The sequence below is a fragment of the Brachypodium distachyon genome, chromosome 3 (genome assembly GCF_000005505.3).
Source record: "Brachypodium distachyon strain Bd21 chromosome 3, Brachypodium_distachyon_v3.0, whole genome shotgun sequence".
Classification (NCBI taxonomy): Eukaryota; Viridiplantae; Streptophyta; class Magnoliopsida; order Poales; family Poaceae; genus Brachypodium; species Brachypodium distachyon.
In genome coordinates this window covers 26,040,044-26,056,365 of record NC_016133.3, presented here as the reverse complement: position 1 = coordinate 26,056,365, position 16,322 = coordinate 26,040,044, and the positions used below count along the sequence as shown (strand labels likewise).

At 47.9% G+C, this 16,322-nt stretch overlaps 1 protein-coding gene and 1 long non-coding RNA gene across 3 annotated transcripts; both read right to left on the bottom strand.

Annotated features, from left to right (window-relative positions):
- Nucleotides 1–4,436: 4,436 nt before the first annotated feature.
- Nucleotides 4,437–12,081, bottom strand: LOC100841348. 2 transcript variants are annotated; one of them, XM_014901352.2, is made up of 4 exons: nt 11,944–12,081; nt 11,062–11,564; nt 5,796–5,848; nt 4,437–5,712 (listed from the first exon to the last, which is right to left on the bottom strand). In XM_014901352.2, exons 2-4 carry the CDS (start codon nt 11,453–11,455, stop codon nt 4,885–4,887), a joined length of 1,275 nt encoding a protein of 424 aa, XP_014756838.1. In that variant the 5' UTR covers nt 11,456–11,564; nt 11,944–12,081; the 3' UTR covers nt 4,437–4,884. The 2 variants fall into 2 exon arrangements, with proteins under 2 accessions (XP_014756838.1, XP_003573899.1); XM_003573851.4 differs by having other exon boundaries at nt 4,885–5,712; nt 5,796–5,836.
- LOC112271732 lies at nt 7,194–8,991 on the bottom strand. The gene is made up of 2 exons (XR_002965038.1): nt 8,611–8,991; nt 7,194–8,479 (listed from the first exon to the last, which is right to left on the bottom strand). It is a non-coding gene; the product is annotated as an uncharacterized LOC112271732 (long non-coding RNA).
- Nucleotides 12,082–16,322: the final 4,241 nt, after the last annotated feature.

Genomic DNA, 16,322 nt, shown 5'->3' with positions numbered 1-16,322 from the left:
GCAATGAGGCGAATCTCCTGAAGGAAAGCTCTTTTTTCGGCGTCCCCTTGAGAGCCGTAGACCCCCATGATTGACCAAGACGTGGCGTCGTCACGAGACGTGATGGTGGCAGAAATGGTGTTTTCAGTGAGCGCGACGTCAATGAGAGTAAAGTGGTCAGCTGAGCAAGTGAGGAGGATGCCACCACGGGTGCCCACTGCCAGAAGGTACGCGAAACTGTCGACGAACGAGTGACCAAGGGTGCGCACAACAATCGTGGTGTCGATGAAGTCTAGTTTCGTTTCTTGAAGGCAAACTATAGTGGCAGCAGCATCACGGACAAGAGCACAGACTGCATCTTGACGAGCACCTGAGTTCAACCCCCGGGGGTTCCAGGAACAAATATTGCAATTTTTAGCACCCATTGGAAAACAAGGCAGACTCAGTGATGGGTACATGGGGCAGCAGTACAGAGCTTTGACAGATTAACATAATTAGAGTAGGTTCAGTCGTGTCATCCCACGGTGGCAAACAACAGCAGTAGCAACAAGGGCCATGCCATCCCACAGCAGCGAGCAGACAACTAGGCACGAACAGTAATGAGGACTAACAACAACATGCAACGTGATAAAATAAGGGTCGTCAATGGTGGCGAGGAGCACAAGCAGGTGATTCACTGGGCAGAGGCGGCGACGAAGCCGGCCATGTCCAGAGCGGCGACGGACGGCAGGGGCACCGGGGCATCAAGGCCACAAAGGGTGGCGATCGCCTGAATCACCGACTGTGAGAGGGGTCCCATGAATAGGTACAAGTAGCGCTCAGCCGCGGACTGCGCAGTGCCCCTGACGTTGGAAATGCCGAGCCGCCTGAGGAGCACCGTACGTGCCGCAGCAACCGGGTTGCCACCCTTGTCGCCTCGGCGGGCGAGCCGCGCGCTGCGCCGCAGAGGGAGGCCCCGCGCCATGGCCTCGGCAGCTCGGTGACGCGCCATGGCAGGAGTCGGCAGGAGGGGAGCCAGGACAGCTTGTGTGAGGCGACGGAGGAAGGCGTTCGTCGAGCGTCGCGGTGGAGGAGGAGGACGGGGTCCTCGACAGGGCCATCGAACCTACAAAAGTGGGGGTGGGCGGCAGTGGCACGGACAGGTCCGACTCCAACCGGCGACCGCCGAACCCAAAACCTGGAAGCGAGCTTGAGGCATCAATGTCGAGGGTGTCACAGGCTGGGGCAGCTTCAGCGGAGCGGGAAGCAGCGGGCATCTCCACTTGTAGTGCAAAAGGAGATAACGGGGCAGAGACGAGCGGCGAGGTCGGTGAAGCCGGGCGAGGCACCTCCAAAGGCATGTCCTAACGCCCCACCGTGGGCGACGTTGCTGGACCACGACGTGTACGGCTGCGGCCCTTGGTCTCGAGGGTGGCGAGGCCACGACCCAACAGGATGGGGCGGCGAGGGCGCAAGACGGAGGGCGAGCGGTCCCCACGGCGGCGACAGTGGTCCTCCTGAACGCGCCGGCCGTCACGACCACGCTGCCGGTCTTGGTCATCATCACGGGCGCGGCGACCATAGTGACCACCCCGGCCATCATCCGGCGGCGCACGTGAGTGGCTGCGTAAGAAGGCGCGCCCGCCGGAGTTCCGGTCGTCCAGGCGTCCACGGCGCTGGTCGTCGTTGTCATCTTGGAACGCCCAGAACGTGCTGGAGAGCGCGAGCGTTGGCGTCGCGAGCCCTGGCCGTCAATCTCGCCATAAGTCCAGTCAAACTCGTCCGTCTCCACCTTCGTCTTCGTGTGGTCCTCGTGGATCCCCAGGTGCACGAGGATGCGGTTCTGAAGGCCAGGACGCTCGGTCGCCGGCGTAGTGGAGGATCTTGGCGCATCAGTGAGCGTCAGCCAGTGCACCAGAGGGATCTTGGACAGGTTCGTCGTCCACGCCCAGCCGCCGAGGATGACCGCGTCCTCGTGACGCAGGGAGCGCGAGTCGAAGTAGTGCAGCTCACAAATGCCACCGATGATGGAGCGCACGGTGACCTCGTTCCATGCCTCAAGGGGCACGTTTTCCAGCGAGATGTGGACGTGGTGGCGCAGGGCGACGTGGTCGGCATGGGCGCTGGCATGCCACGGTCGCAGGTTGATGACCCCGAAGCTGGCAGTGAAGGAGCACGCGGCCGCCACGGTCTCCCGGTGGTGACGATCCTCGAAGGTGAGGAAGAAGCCGTCGCGGTGGTTCGCTGCACGCATGTCGGAACGGCGAATCCCGAAGTGCGAAGCAATGGTGTCGGCGATGGCCTCCTTGTCCGCACCGCGCCATGCGTCATCGAGCCAGGCGATGACTCCGTACCCCTCGAGATGAGCGCGCTGAACCTGCATGTCCAGCGTGCACTGAACCACCGAGTGTGACTCAGCGGGCCTGGTGCTCGCATCCCCCAAGCGAGGCATGGCTTGCGCAGGAGGAGGGAGTGGAGCGCGCTGGGCTCGAGCCGGAGGGGAGGAGCAACGCGGCCTGCAGTCCCGGGCGCGGTGACCCCAGCGGAGGCAGGAGGCGCACCTCCACGGGTCACGGCAGTTCTTGGCGATGTGTCCCAGCGCAAGACAGTGGTGGCAACGGATCTGGTGCTTCTTCAACTTCTCCGGCCTTTTATTGAACGGGTTGAAGCCGAAGTGGGGTGGGGAGCGCTGGATTCTGCTTGAATGCGGGGGAGAACTTGGAGATGACCAGGGACGCATTGAAAGCTGAGGAGATCTTGTGGCAGTCGATTTTCTCCACCAGAATGGAGCTTTCACCAAATGCCAGCCCTGCAACGAATCCTCCACAGCAGGAAAAGGCAGATCTTGGCTTGAAGGCGGGCATGGCCAGTTCAGAGAGGAGCAGAGATGCATTGACTGCGGCCTGCAAGCGCCGCGCGAGGAGCCGGAGGAAAGCTGCGAGCTGCCGGAGTTAATGAGACCACCCATCCGCTCGGCGCTCGAGGGAGAAGCTCGGAGATCGAAGCGCACTCGACGCGCCTGCCGCGGCGCAGCAGCTGCAGAGCCAGCGGGAAACAGCAGCTGCAGTTCCATACCTCTCGGGTTGGAATCCAGCCGGGATGGGCGGCGGCAGCGGGAGCGTGGTCTTCGGGAGGAGGGCGGCATCAGCAGGGTGGCCGTGGTGGCCGGAGCGGCACACTGCGGGGGAGGCGGAGCAGCAACGGTCATTATTCCAAAGTCACTGCTATTTCAGTATCACATTGACATATTGTAACTAATCAATTTAGTTTTCAGTGCAAGGGGTACTTACATAAGCTGAAATCAGTCTGACCTCCTAATAGCCATAAACTAAGTGCTGCACCAAGGTACAATTTATGAGCTGTAGAAATTCAATCTGCAGAGTATCGTGAGCTTGCAGAGTTGTTGCTAAAGCCCACATTTTGTTTGTTCTTACTGTTGCTCATGTCCACGTTAAAATAGACTGCTAACTCTAAATCTTCTCTAGTTATTTCGTCCTTCCCTGTAACTACATGTCCCTTGAACCTTCAAAGGAATGCAAAAATTATACATAAAGAAGGGGAATCAATCGCTACAGGAGCAAGCACTAAACCCCGGTGGATAACAGCCTCAGACCCCAAATCTCCTGCTATTGCTCAAATCAGGGAACTGCGAAATACAAATCATACCAATCTAAAGTTGGGGATGAGAAGTCGGAGGCTGCAACCGAGTTCAATGCCTGCTTGTCCTTCGGTGCAGCCTGAGTCGAGGAAGCACCAGGCGTATTGCCCCACCAAACGGCCGTCCTAGAGCGGGGAACAGCGGTGGCGTGCTCAGCGTTGATCACCTCCGGAAGCTCCCGTGGTGGTGGTGGTGACGGCGCAGGGACCGTGTCGATTGGCACCCCATTCTCAAGCTCTGCAACAACTCTAGGCAAAGAATCAGTGAACCTCTGAACGGAGAATTGAGTGCGCCCTGGCAAGTTAGATGGGGCGTGGCATTGTGACAAGGAGGTGGAAGATCAGTGCGTCGTGGAGAAGAAAAGGCGGCTCGATCTGATTTCGTTAGCGCGCCAGGCTTAAGTTTCGCGCGAAGAGAAACAAGTTTCCGGCGAAGATTAATCCCACAATAACCGTCCTGCTCCCGTTGCCGCCGCCTAGGTTTGGCTAGGTTCCGCAACTCCGCTGCCGCTGCAGCCGCCGCCGCTTGTACCGTCTCCTCCGAGCACCGTTGTGGTATCGTGTAGCGTTGCTGCCGGTACTGCAGCGCTGCATGACTAACGGGAAGAGATAGAACAAGTGGGCCAGAGCCAGATGGGCCGATGAATCACTTGTGCTTAGGACTCAAATATAAACCTTAGGTTCATGAAATACGAACTTGGCACCCAGGGAACACTCGACATTCCATGCATTTCACCCTTTCTGAATCACAGCATTTAGGACATTCCATGCATTTCACCCTTTCTGAATCACAGAATTGCAACCATGCATAGAGGAGGTCATGGAGAGAGAATTCTGGCAACCTTATAGATCCTCACGAATAGCATATCAGTACACCTGATTTCTAACATTGCAGAAACATACTCCCTAAGTCTCATATGTCTCATATTAAGTGACTCAAATTTATCCAAATATGGATGTATATATGCCTAAAAAGCATCTACATACATGTAATAGAAAGTCACTTAATATGAGACGGAGGGAATACAAGTTAATCAGGACGAGTTTGAGCACATATAAACACGGAAAAAAAGATCTATGGACAACTGGCGGCCCTGATAATTCAAAGGTTTTGGTCAGCTACATAGGTGCATCTATGTCAATTTCTAAACCATCATAATATCAGCATCGACATCTACCAAGCTTGGGATCATAGTGAGACAATAATGCAACGCAACAGCCATCCTCTAAAATGATGCGGTAGGGAGCTAGCTACATGCAAGCACCTCTTCATGTCTCAGTGCAGTCTTTACCAGATTCTCCCTTTGAAGGGCCATGCCTCCTGTGACCACTCCGACCCAACAATGCAATGCCACTTGGTCTTGGTATCTGGACAGCCGCAGCAACGCAGTCTCCAGCCTGGGCACAGCTCCAGACTCGGGAAGGCCCTTCCCCTAGCGATCTTAATCTCGGGAATCCGTTTTTTAACCTGCAAATGGACCACTGCTCAGTATCTTTACCAGCCAACTTATCGCACACGGGGCAAGGAGGGTCATGCTTCTGCCCTTTCGGGGTGCTCCGTTCCAAGCACTCAGCATGATAGACGTGGCAGCATGGAAGCACACCAGCAATTGGAAGATCTCCTGTGCGGACAATTCGACGAGAACCCCAAGGTGATCTCTTGGACAAAAGCCTCTCGCAAAGGTCACACCTTGTTTTGTCCATTATATTAATGGGATGCAATGCTGCAATACGTTCAGCTACATGTTGTTCTGTGAAATCAGTAAGATCCATGCTACTTGGAGCACTCCAATCTGCTGATTCCTCATGACTGCCACTGGCATAATCCATGAGACCTGGAGAGCTCCGCTCTCCAATTCCCTTGAACTCTGAGCGCAGAGGATTGTTCGAGTTTGTACTGGCAACAGGACTACAAGTTTCTTGCCCTTCCAGGGCATGTTCCGGAAATGAGAGAGGATGAATTGGCTTTGACAGGAATGACCGACGACTTGGGAAGTTCCGTGGCGTAGAGGGGTATGATTTTGGTATAATATCATATTCGCTTCCATCAGAGCGAGAGGAGGTGGAACCACCACTGTTCTGCTGTCCTGGCATACCCTAGAGAAAGAGGATAAAAGTCAAGCCCTTAGAAGCCTGGAGAAATGAACATATGATAAGATGAACACTAATGTATGGCATACCTCCGACAATAACAGTGCACCTATCGGCTCAGCCACTGAAACTGCATAGACAACTAACTCCAATCAATAAAAATATATCTTGCTGTAAAGCTCATTGGAAAAGGTCTCGCATGTTCAGTGTGCCATACCCATGAGAACATCTACACTAAGGGTGTTCAAAAACCGGTAGCATGACAACTAGTTCAATTTCCTTCGTTAATATAAAATTGGGTGATCAAGTTAATACAAAAATGTGAAATATGGTTTGACCACAAACCGTTTTTGAACAGCCCTGACGCTCACACAGAAAAGGCAGTGGACACAAATCACTGCATCAAGCAATTACAGAAACACTATACTGCTCATCCAGTAGAAAGCTAAATAACCATGCACAGCGTGTAGCTAAAATTGTAGAATAATCATTGAAATCTACAGCCATGCCAACGTCACTCAAATAGAGCCACACTTCCACACAGCTAGAAGGCTAGCTTTTGGCACATATATAGTTTTGTATTGTGTTACAAGAAAGGCTGCAGCTGAATCAAAGTGTTATTGAATAAATATAACATGACCTCCAATGGTTGTTATTATTTAATACCCCCTACTTACCTAGTAGATCTAGGATTGACGAGACTATCATGAAATGTAGCAACCAACTACTGTACATAAATATAACACGATACACCTACATCTGTTAGACATAGCAGTTTAATATGATTCAAACCTGAACAAATGTGTGTGAAAAGCATCCCAACAGCCTATTTTTGTATCAACAGCAATAGGAAACCACAAGAACAGTATCTTTGTTAGGTTATCTTCAGTTAATTGTATCAACATGTTAATTGTTTTCATTTCTGCTTAGTGGTCAAAATGCATATATATCATACACTGAGGAATTGGGGATGTTGAGGAGATATATTTTACATAACAGAGAGGATATAATTAGAAATACTATTATTTCTAGTACAAAAGTTCCTATATCAATTGGGGTGCCTAGCAGCTAGCAAGCCTATATAATGGTAGAGGCATTTAACGACAGGGTTGGTAGTTCATCTGTTGCCTTAACCTAATGACTGCATTAACTGAAACCCTCGAATGAGGGTAAGATACCCCGAAGGCCTAGGAGCTGGAGGCAGCATCAAAACTAAGAAACAAGCAATCTAGAATTAGATCTAAGAGTTCAAGAGTAGCAGTAGAGATTTAAAACAAATGATGCGCTTTCAAGTGTAGCATTAAAATTTTCGAACAAAATGATGAGCTTGACCTCTAGCACCAGCACTTCCAAACAAAATAATAATTAAGTCCATGTGATTTACAGTCCCGTATTTAAAAACCCACTACATGTACTAATTATGCATTTCTGATGTTGAGCACCAGATGAAAACCTTACAAAAAGAGGTAACAGGCCAATTGTTAACATAGAGGGTTAACTGATCTTATAGCAGGTTGTATCATCTGAAATGCACATACAAGATACAAAGGCCATGATCACTAGTCAATGGTAAAATGAAAATCAACACTGAGAATGGACAAGAGAGAAATCATGGCCAGCATAAATAATCCATCAGTGAATATAGTATCGACTAACAACTATAACTCAACCACTGACAATTCAAAATCCTTCACACAAAACAATCCAGCAACCCAGCTGGTTCAAGGGTTAATTCTGCTAGTGAAACCTTGCTTCATTTGGAAACCAACATCATTGTACATTAGAGACAACAAAACGGAGCTACCACCCAGCCCTCTCAGCCCCTCAGCGATATCCACCATACAATCAATTTTTTAGGCCATAGCTGGCTGTCCAACGTGCCTGGGCCTCGCGGCCGTGTTTCTCCGGTTGGGCCGGACGCTGCTCCACGAGAAAATCGCCGCTGGTTAACTGGGCCAGTGACGAGGCCCATTCACGTGACAGATACCGATACCGTCCATTATCCTCGCCCTGCATCGTCGTGTCGCCTCCTCGCTTGCTTCACTTCTCCTCCCGACACCCAACCCTCGTACGTTGCGGCCCGGCAGCCTCCATGCCCCCATTCCCGTGCGCTGCAGCCAGGCAGCCGTCAGAGGTGGACAGGCGCGCAATGGCACCCGCAGGAGGTGGACAGGTGCACCCAGACCGAAACTGCCGCGTTTAAATGCCATGATAGTCCCTCAACCTCCACCAGTTGCCTGAGGTTCTTCAATTCCCCCTGCTCCCCTATTTGTACTTCTTCTTCCAGCTTTGCTAATCACATCCCTTCCACTTCCCCTGCCGGCAGCCATGATTGTTGCCTAGGTAGGTTCTTCCTTCTTTTTTTTCTCTACAGATGGCAGCTACCGCTGCCGTCAGCGGCGCTCGTCCCACAGACAGAGCACGTTCATCGCCGCTTGTCCCGTAGACAGAGCACCGCCATTAGACGGCACTTGGTGAAGTAGTGGTGCAGTGGCAGGAGAGCACATCACCTGCCTCTCCCTTCCTCTCTTACTTTCTTCTCGCTGCCACCTCCTTCTTGGTTTTCCTCCATGAAGTCGGCATGTTATATGGAAGTACAGGGTCATGAGGGTCAAGGAGGTGGTCGACGGCGTCAGGATGGTTGAGAGCCAGGAGGAAGCTAGCCTCTGGCAGTCTGGCCCTCCATCTGCACCAATTTGTACATGTAGAACTTGCTTCCCTCTTCTCCTTCCCTTTTATGTTTCCTCAACCTTCTTGACATCTGCTCCCTAGTCTGTGCAGGTAGATCTCATTTCTTATTCACAGGAGCAGACACAACTAATTGCTCCAAGGAATGCACATCAATGTTTGATGGATTAAAGAAGTCTGTCAGTCTGGCCTCTAAAAGTGCCAATGAGATCTTACATGGTTGTTTTCACTAGCGAGTGAGGTCGATCTGCCGCAGGAGACGAAGCTTCTGTATGTTCCCTCAGAAAGCAAAGATGATCATTAGCTTCGATCATTTTTTGGACTGGATGTTGATCTGGGCATTAGATGTTCCTACTTTGCTTGGCATACAACTTCCTTTTCAGAATTTATTTGATATATATGATCATACTGTGGAAGGATGTTGGATTTATGGGTCTTAAAAACTGCTTTCTTCTGAGGCTGTATTTGCTAGTCATGCATTCAGTGATAGATTGTTACAACGTATGCATCTTCACATATATGCAGACATGAAAAGGAAAACCCTTCACTGTCGGAGGTGTTCTAGAGAATATGAGTGTAAATTGCAGGGCTCTGCGGGAACTGTTCAAGATGTCCGATGGGAGAAACTCGTATGCCGGCATGCCGCAAAGCATCCTGAAAGTCCATAATAAAAATGATCCAGGGACCTTCTTGGACAACTATTATGGGTGTGTACAAATGTGAGAAAAAGAAGATATGTTTCTTTTGTCATTTATGCCTACTTTACCGTACAAAAAAGCAAAGCATAATATCTTGTTCCATTTAAAGGGTGGACATAACGCAAAGTGCTAATGGGGCACAAGAGGTGCCTCATTCGGTTGAAGCTCCAAAATATTCAATAGATCAGTGCAGCCTGTGGGAGAAACTGAAAGCTGAGGTGCCTTTTCTTTTCTTGTGTCATTCCTATTTGATTCGTTATACTCCTATTTTGCGCAACAAATTATTCAAATGTAAGCAGAACAACAAAAAGACTGGATTTCCCACAATAGGTGTCATTAGCTGTATAGTGGGAAACTTAAAATTTTGTGCCCAATTTTTCATTCAAAGTTTCTTGCCTCACTTACCCCAGTATTTTTGTCTAGGTTTCTCAAAGGTTGCTGAAACAACGCGGGAAGATGCCTAGGGATAAGTTGTTTGGCCAATCACTAACTGTATGTGTTGTTTATTTCTTATTACCTCTCGAAAATTTTAGAATCTGGGTTGTTTAGACTGATGGAATAGAATTGCACACATGAATTGTGTTATCAAATGCCGCGCCATCGAGAAGATATATGGTGAGAATTAGTGATGAGAATATAAATGCTGTGACGATTTATTAGCTTTACTTTTGGAGGCATGGCACTCAGCAGCCTGCAATCAGAACACAATAGGAAAACTATGAACTCCAAAGAGAAATACTACTCGTAAGTATTTGGATTTCAGAGGCGAATGATTAGTTGAGTGCAAAAGGAAAACTATATGTTCAGTTTAGTGCATGCTTTCAGATGCTTCTAAAAACTGTGCTCACTGTTGTCAAAATGATTAGTTTTTTCCTTGAAATCAAACCATCTCCCTGTGGACTCGTTGATGTGTTTCGTTAACAAAGATCACTAATGGCTCATTATTAATCTTATGGAAGTTATGTTGAAACGGTGACATTTTCAATTAAGTGACGGATGATAAGAGCCTAGCAAATCTAGCAGCTTGTTGCTCATGTAGTTGTGTACTTTACAGTTCAGGATTTTATCTCCTGGATTTTTTTGAAATAATGTTTCCAGGATGATTAAGATGTTGTTTTGAACAACTAAGTGATGTGGGCTTCTCCAGAAACAAGTATTCTTTTACAACGTGGTTGGCAATAATTGGTTCTATAGGCACAATCATACCAATGACATTTACGGGAGAAGTAAATTTGAAGGTTTATTTCCTGAGGTGACCAATGACCTTTATGTGTGCAGTCAATTTTGGAGGTCTATTTTCTAGGATAAAAATAAAGTTCATGTGAGAAGTCAATTTGGAGGATTATTTTTTAGAGTGCCCAATGAAGTTTATGTGAGAAAGTCAATTTGGAGGTTTATTTTCTCATGTGGCATGTATGGGCAACCTATGTTTTATTGGTACCTGTTGAATGAGCACATGATATGCCATTAGCTGCACCTATATGACACCCTATCTCAAAGAATTCCAATTTTTTGTCATATATATGTTCATAACTTTCTTAAATACTCTTTATCATTCTTTTCTCAAATGAACGAGCGACGCGCGCAATCACGTTCTACATATAAGCACCAATGGAAATACCAGTAGGAAAGCCATGGTTCAAACAGAGAAGTTAAGCCCAACGAGTCAAAACAGAGGAATAAAAGTCCAGTATATCTAAGTCAAATAAGGAAAAACCGAATTGGAGTTCTTACCAACATAACGTATATCTACTGCACATCCAACTTGGAATCAAATAAAAGTCGGCAGACAACAAAGTGACACATGAGTAAATCTGTGAAATTATGCATACTCAATGCAGCAACAGATATGCAGTGTGAATGTTAGTCTAAACTAATTAGGCATGCTTTCAATGTAGAAACCACCAAAAACAAAAGCAGCTTAAACATCTGAGAGGGTAAAGAAATTCTGACACTCCAAGACACATACCTCTCATGTATTCATCAATGCTGGAATCTTGCAACATTGGCAGCATAATATGGTGGTTCTGGAAGCTAACATCTGGACTGTTGAAATATGAAATGGCACTCTCTGAGGTAGAATAACGATGATCTGGTTGAACCTCACTCCTCTCCCAGCTTCTGCTAGCATCTTTACTATTTGAGGAGAGCGATGAGCCATAATTGGCAGCAACCCCACTGTCAACATGGTTTCCATATGACAATCCCTCAGAATTGATTCGGTACTCCCATCTTCTTGACAGTGGGGGCGAGTAGCCAGTGGTGGTACGCCAGAGGGGATCACTCCGGCCAACGGAAGACCACTCTCGGCTGGCGGTGCTAGTCCCATGGGGCCTTGCCGCCACGCAGCACAGTGAGCCCATCTCAGTTTTGCTCTAGTGCAGATCCCTGGGTAGCCCCTCTATTCTACTCATCTCCTTAGTTTACTACTCCAGTAGCTGCGAACCCGCACAACCACGCAATTCAGCCAACCTGAAAGAGGTGAACCAAATATGATTACGTTGATATTTCAGAATGCAACATTCAGGAGCAGCTTAGGGTTCTGTTGGAGCCCCAATCAGTTTGGGAAATGGACTGCTACTAGCAACAGCGTAAATCCTGAGCAAACTGGATGGACTGGAGAGAAAGATAAAATACGGATTATTAAAATGAAAAACCAGAAAAATTCTCGAACAACCGAAGAAATTTAGGGTTCGTCGCCAATAAGAAAATAATCCAAGTGAGCGGAGGACCCAGTAGGCCGCCCTACTTTGATTTTTGCCTCAGTTACGAATTGAGAAAGGGCGGAATCCGTTCGTGGGGTGACGGGAGGAGAAACGGTCGGGAGCGAGAGAATCGAAGGGAGACCAACCTGCGGTGGCCGCGTTCGCGCGAGGAAGAAGACGAGCGACGGAGCGAGGGGGCTGGGGCGCTCGGCACCAAGTTGGGCCACAAGGAGGCGAGGCAGGGGAGCGGCTCATTGAAGGAAAAGTGAAAGAAAAACAAAAGAACAAAAAAGAGAGATGGATACAAAAAAAAGTGTTGATTTATTGGCCGCGCAGTCCGATCCATTCGAGCGAGGACCACTTTCATTATGTATTTGCTATTTCAAAATTTGTCTAAGATTTCAAAATTGTCCTCGAATGGAGACATTGGTGGGATCCCACGCCCGGTAAAAGGGCGACGCCTGCGCGTAGACACTTGTTTCACGCATGATTTTTTTGGCAAATGATTCAAATCCGTCGGCGCACTCGCACCACACGGTTGATGCAGCATGTTGTCTCTTACGAAGCTACAGGGAACACATGATCGCACGGGTAGGAGGACAACACGGACGGTGGACGGAATGTAGCAATCAGTCGGCTGAACTAAATCACTTCTCAAAAATGTTCATAAAAGTTTATCTTGCATCAAAATAGTTTGGGTTCCATTTCTATCTTTGTTTTCTCATCCTTTTAATTATGGCTCATGAAGTGTTTTTCTTATATTTTTCACAAAGTTGATTTTTATCGGTTTCATTATCCTTTTAATCATGGCTCATTAAGCGTTTTTTTCGCTCACTTCTTTACGACGTCGATTCCAACGTAGGTCTAGTCAACTTAGCAGCAGCTCCATTTCACCAAATATCTCCACCAAATGTCTATAAGAAAGTGATTAGAAGTCTTAGCGAGAGGTTTGTCCTTATAGTTGACCAAAAAGATCCTTCATGTAAAGGATACACGAAGAACTCACTCTGCAGTTCTAATGGAGATAAGCCTATCAATTAGCATAAGAAGCAGGGCCAATAGAAGTCTGGCCCACATGTCAAGCTCCATTTTGTTGCCCTATGTTACCATTATCACATGGCACGTAATATATTTGTCTTTATATTGCACACTTGACTATGGAACTGTGTGGTATTTTGGATGCAATGTACATTGCCTTTGCCCTCATGTGATGTTTCCCATATGCAGTTGTGGCTCAGAATGTGTCGTGGTATTTTGACGGCAGGTATCATCTCATAGAAGGAATCGTGGAAGGAGCGAATCGGCATGGGGTGACGAGCGAGTGTTAATCAAGACAGCGGTTTACCCAAGTTCAGCCCCTCTTGATGAGAGCAATAGGTCTGCATCCTGCTTTTTCTTGGTATTGATCCGAGGTTCGAGATTACAAGATTGTACTTACCTAGGGTTACGGAGTTATACGGAAAGGCATCAATCTAACGGATAGCATGCAGGTCTTCTTATAAATGGGCAAACATGCCATATCTAAACTTATCTCAAGTCTTGTCCCGCAATCTTTTCACTTCACCCCGCACCTTCAATGATCTCCTGGGTGCACAATGGGGACGGGTTCCCACATGCCGAGCGGGGCTTCACTCTTAGTTCCTTCATGTGGGCCTACCCGTGTTGGTATGACCACATCATTATCACCTGAATGTGTCTAGAGCCAAATCCCAAGTAACGCTTACTGAAGCGATCCCCCCGTACAGGGTTCGATCTCTATGCTTAATCTGCTAGCCCTGGATCGACTCACTAGCACACACAGTTCCAAGATGTAATATCAAGATACAAAAGTCAAAGTACTTTATTACATCGCATCATCCAGAACTTAATTGTACTTATAACCTCGCATGACCTCTTGGGCCATCATAAACAAATACTGTTTCAACATCATAAAACATTGTTTTCAAAACTGCAGCGGAAAAGGGTAGAACATAAGGGCCACACTACTCCAAGGTGAGAGCATGTTGGAATGTAAGCACATGACCCAAAGAACATCAACGAACCTCACTATTCGTCAGATTCACCTGCATTGTTGATTGCAGCCACTACGTGGTCAATACATTGAATGTATTGGCAAGTTCACCAGAGTTATAAAGGACCTACCAAGTACATGCATAATTTGGATAGGAGGGGTTTGGCTATTTGCATAAAAGCATCATTGTTCAATCCTATCATTTTTAAACAAATAGTTTTAATTCTATTGGACACGGGGTAGAAACACCCATGCTCCTATTAACCTAGGCACATTGAGTAGATACATCAATGCTCCTACCTAGTTCAATCCATTCATTTTATTAGGAAATTGGAATGAGTGAGATCTTCCTTACAGCTCCCAAATCTAGTCACTCATAATTGTGCGTAACCGGGGACATGGCTAAGTACTTAGTTTGACACTCTCGAGAGGTTGTACACATTTCCCACAAGAAACCGACGTGTTAATCCCTTGCTGTCCTCAGGGTAGAGTAGCAACGGCATCGATTACAAGAATTTTCAGACCATAATCACCCAGACCACCTGAGGGACGCGTTCCAACCTACACTTCTACATACCGATGTCACCTCGGATCCAGGATCATATGTCTTACTCCATCAAGCCAGAGCCCATTTAGCATGTGGTTATACTGGAAGCTACTAAACAGGAAACTAGTCCAGTCTCTAGTTCCCCCGGGTGGCATCCCACATTTGCGACGCAGGCGCTCCCATAGAAATGGCGAGACGACTCATAGAAATGGACCCATAAAAATGGACCTGACGTTGCATACATCTCCAATTCTTCAAATCAGCCCACCCAGGACGGTTCATTAAATTACTTGTTTTGCCATACACTAGGAAAACGATATTGTAATTCAATAGTATCACATTGTAATAATACCACCCTCGTATATTATCATAACATAGCATTTCACTACTACGATGGCAATTTGTGGTGGGGACATGGCAAGGTTATCCTATATTAGTAGGAAAGATCATAGCTAGCATACATACAATAATAATCCTAACAATGCAACTAATAAAATCTATTGCATAATAAAATAATAGGATGATGGTCAAAGTGAACTTGCCTTGATAGCAGTTGGTATTCAAGCACTCTTCACAATCACACAGTTCGCTCTCCGAGAAACTAATCAAATACAAACAATGCATACATAAACACACAATACAGTCAAAAGCAAAATATATGCCATGATGCAATGCAAAACATGTGACATGATTTGGTTTAATTTATTTGGGTGATCAACTGCTCTTAAGCATTGGTAATTATAAACACATGCATAGGGTTTTAAACAAAAAGCAAAGGCTAGGGTTTAAACCCTAAAATAAGGTTTTATTGGCATCAGCCAATTAATTTAATTCAAAATATTTATTTCTTTGTCCCAATGAATAGAGGATAATTAAACAAATTTTTGGGCACTAGTTTCAATTAAAAAGAACTTCTAAATAATTAGTTATGAATTAAATGGCATTAAACCCTATTCTGTAAATTGACTGATTCAAATATTCAAATTTAAATTTAAATAGTGCCAAAAGATTATACAGGTTGAGAGCTTTCCAAAAAGGTAAAGTTTGTCAAATTTGGCCAAAGGGTTTAAAAGTTATAAGCATTTGAAGTTACATGGGCTTTTCTGCAAAAGTGCCATTTAAATCAATCCGGGATTAAAATTTTATTCTCGTTTTTATTTAAGCAGTGCCACGTGGCGTGATTTTATTGGTGCGTACCGGTTCGTTTAAAAATAAAACAGGGATCTAATCCTAGCCCTTGGATCTGGATGGGACGGACGAGAGGAGGTCGGGCTCACCTCCGGGAGCCTAGGGTTCCGGCGAGGTCGTCCGGCGGCGGTGCAGTGCGGGCGGGGCGGCGGACGGGGTTCCGGTGGGCGCCGGGCTCGGGGAAGGAGACGGGTGTGAGCGGCGCGACGAGACGAAGGCCGTGACGCGGTCGGCGCGGCGAGACGAGGTCCGAGGCAACGCCTAGGACGACGGAGGGTCTCGGCGGCGTGAGTGCAGGCTCCGGCGAGGGGCGGTGGGTACGGGCGAGCTCCAACTCGGGCTAAACGAGCAAAGTAATCGAGTCACGAGGTGCGCACGAGAGAGAGGAACAGGGAGAGGTAAGGGGCAGCGCGGCTTACCCTTTTGGTCACCGGAGACGACCAAAAGAAGGCGGTGGGCGGCGAGGTTTTCCGACGAGCAATCGCGGCGGCGTGGGCGCGTGAGAGAGGGGGAGAGCAGAGGGAAAAGAAGCGTGGAGGCTAGGGCTTTATAGGGGCGCGCTCGGCAAGGCGTGGCGATCACGGAGGCGACGGCGCGGCGGAGATGGCGCGCGGACGCGGCGGCGCTTTCCTTCGGGCAGACGAAGGCCCTGACAGGTGGGCCCCACCTGTCAGGGGCTTGCGGCTCGCGCACGGCTGGCAGGGCCGGTCGGGCTCGGTCGGTTCGCGCGGAACGGGGCCGGTTCGGCCCGTTGGGCCGGGCCGGTCCGGTTTACTCCT

Coding starts and splice junctions, on each gene's coding strand:
- LOC100841348 (XM_014901352.2), bottom strand. CDS start 11,455: ATGGGCTCACTGTGCTGCGTGGCGGCAAGGCCCCATGGGACTAGCACC. Junction 5,849..11,061: donor CATTGATGAATACATGAGAG/GTATGTGTCTTG, acceptor GATTGGAGTTAG/TTGTCTATGCAGTTTCAGTG. Junction 5,713..5,795: donor GTGCACTGTTATTGTCGGAG/GTATGCCATACA, acceptor CTCTTTCTCTAG/GGTATGCCAGGACAGCAGAA.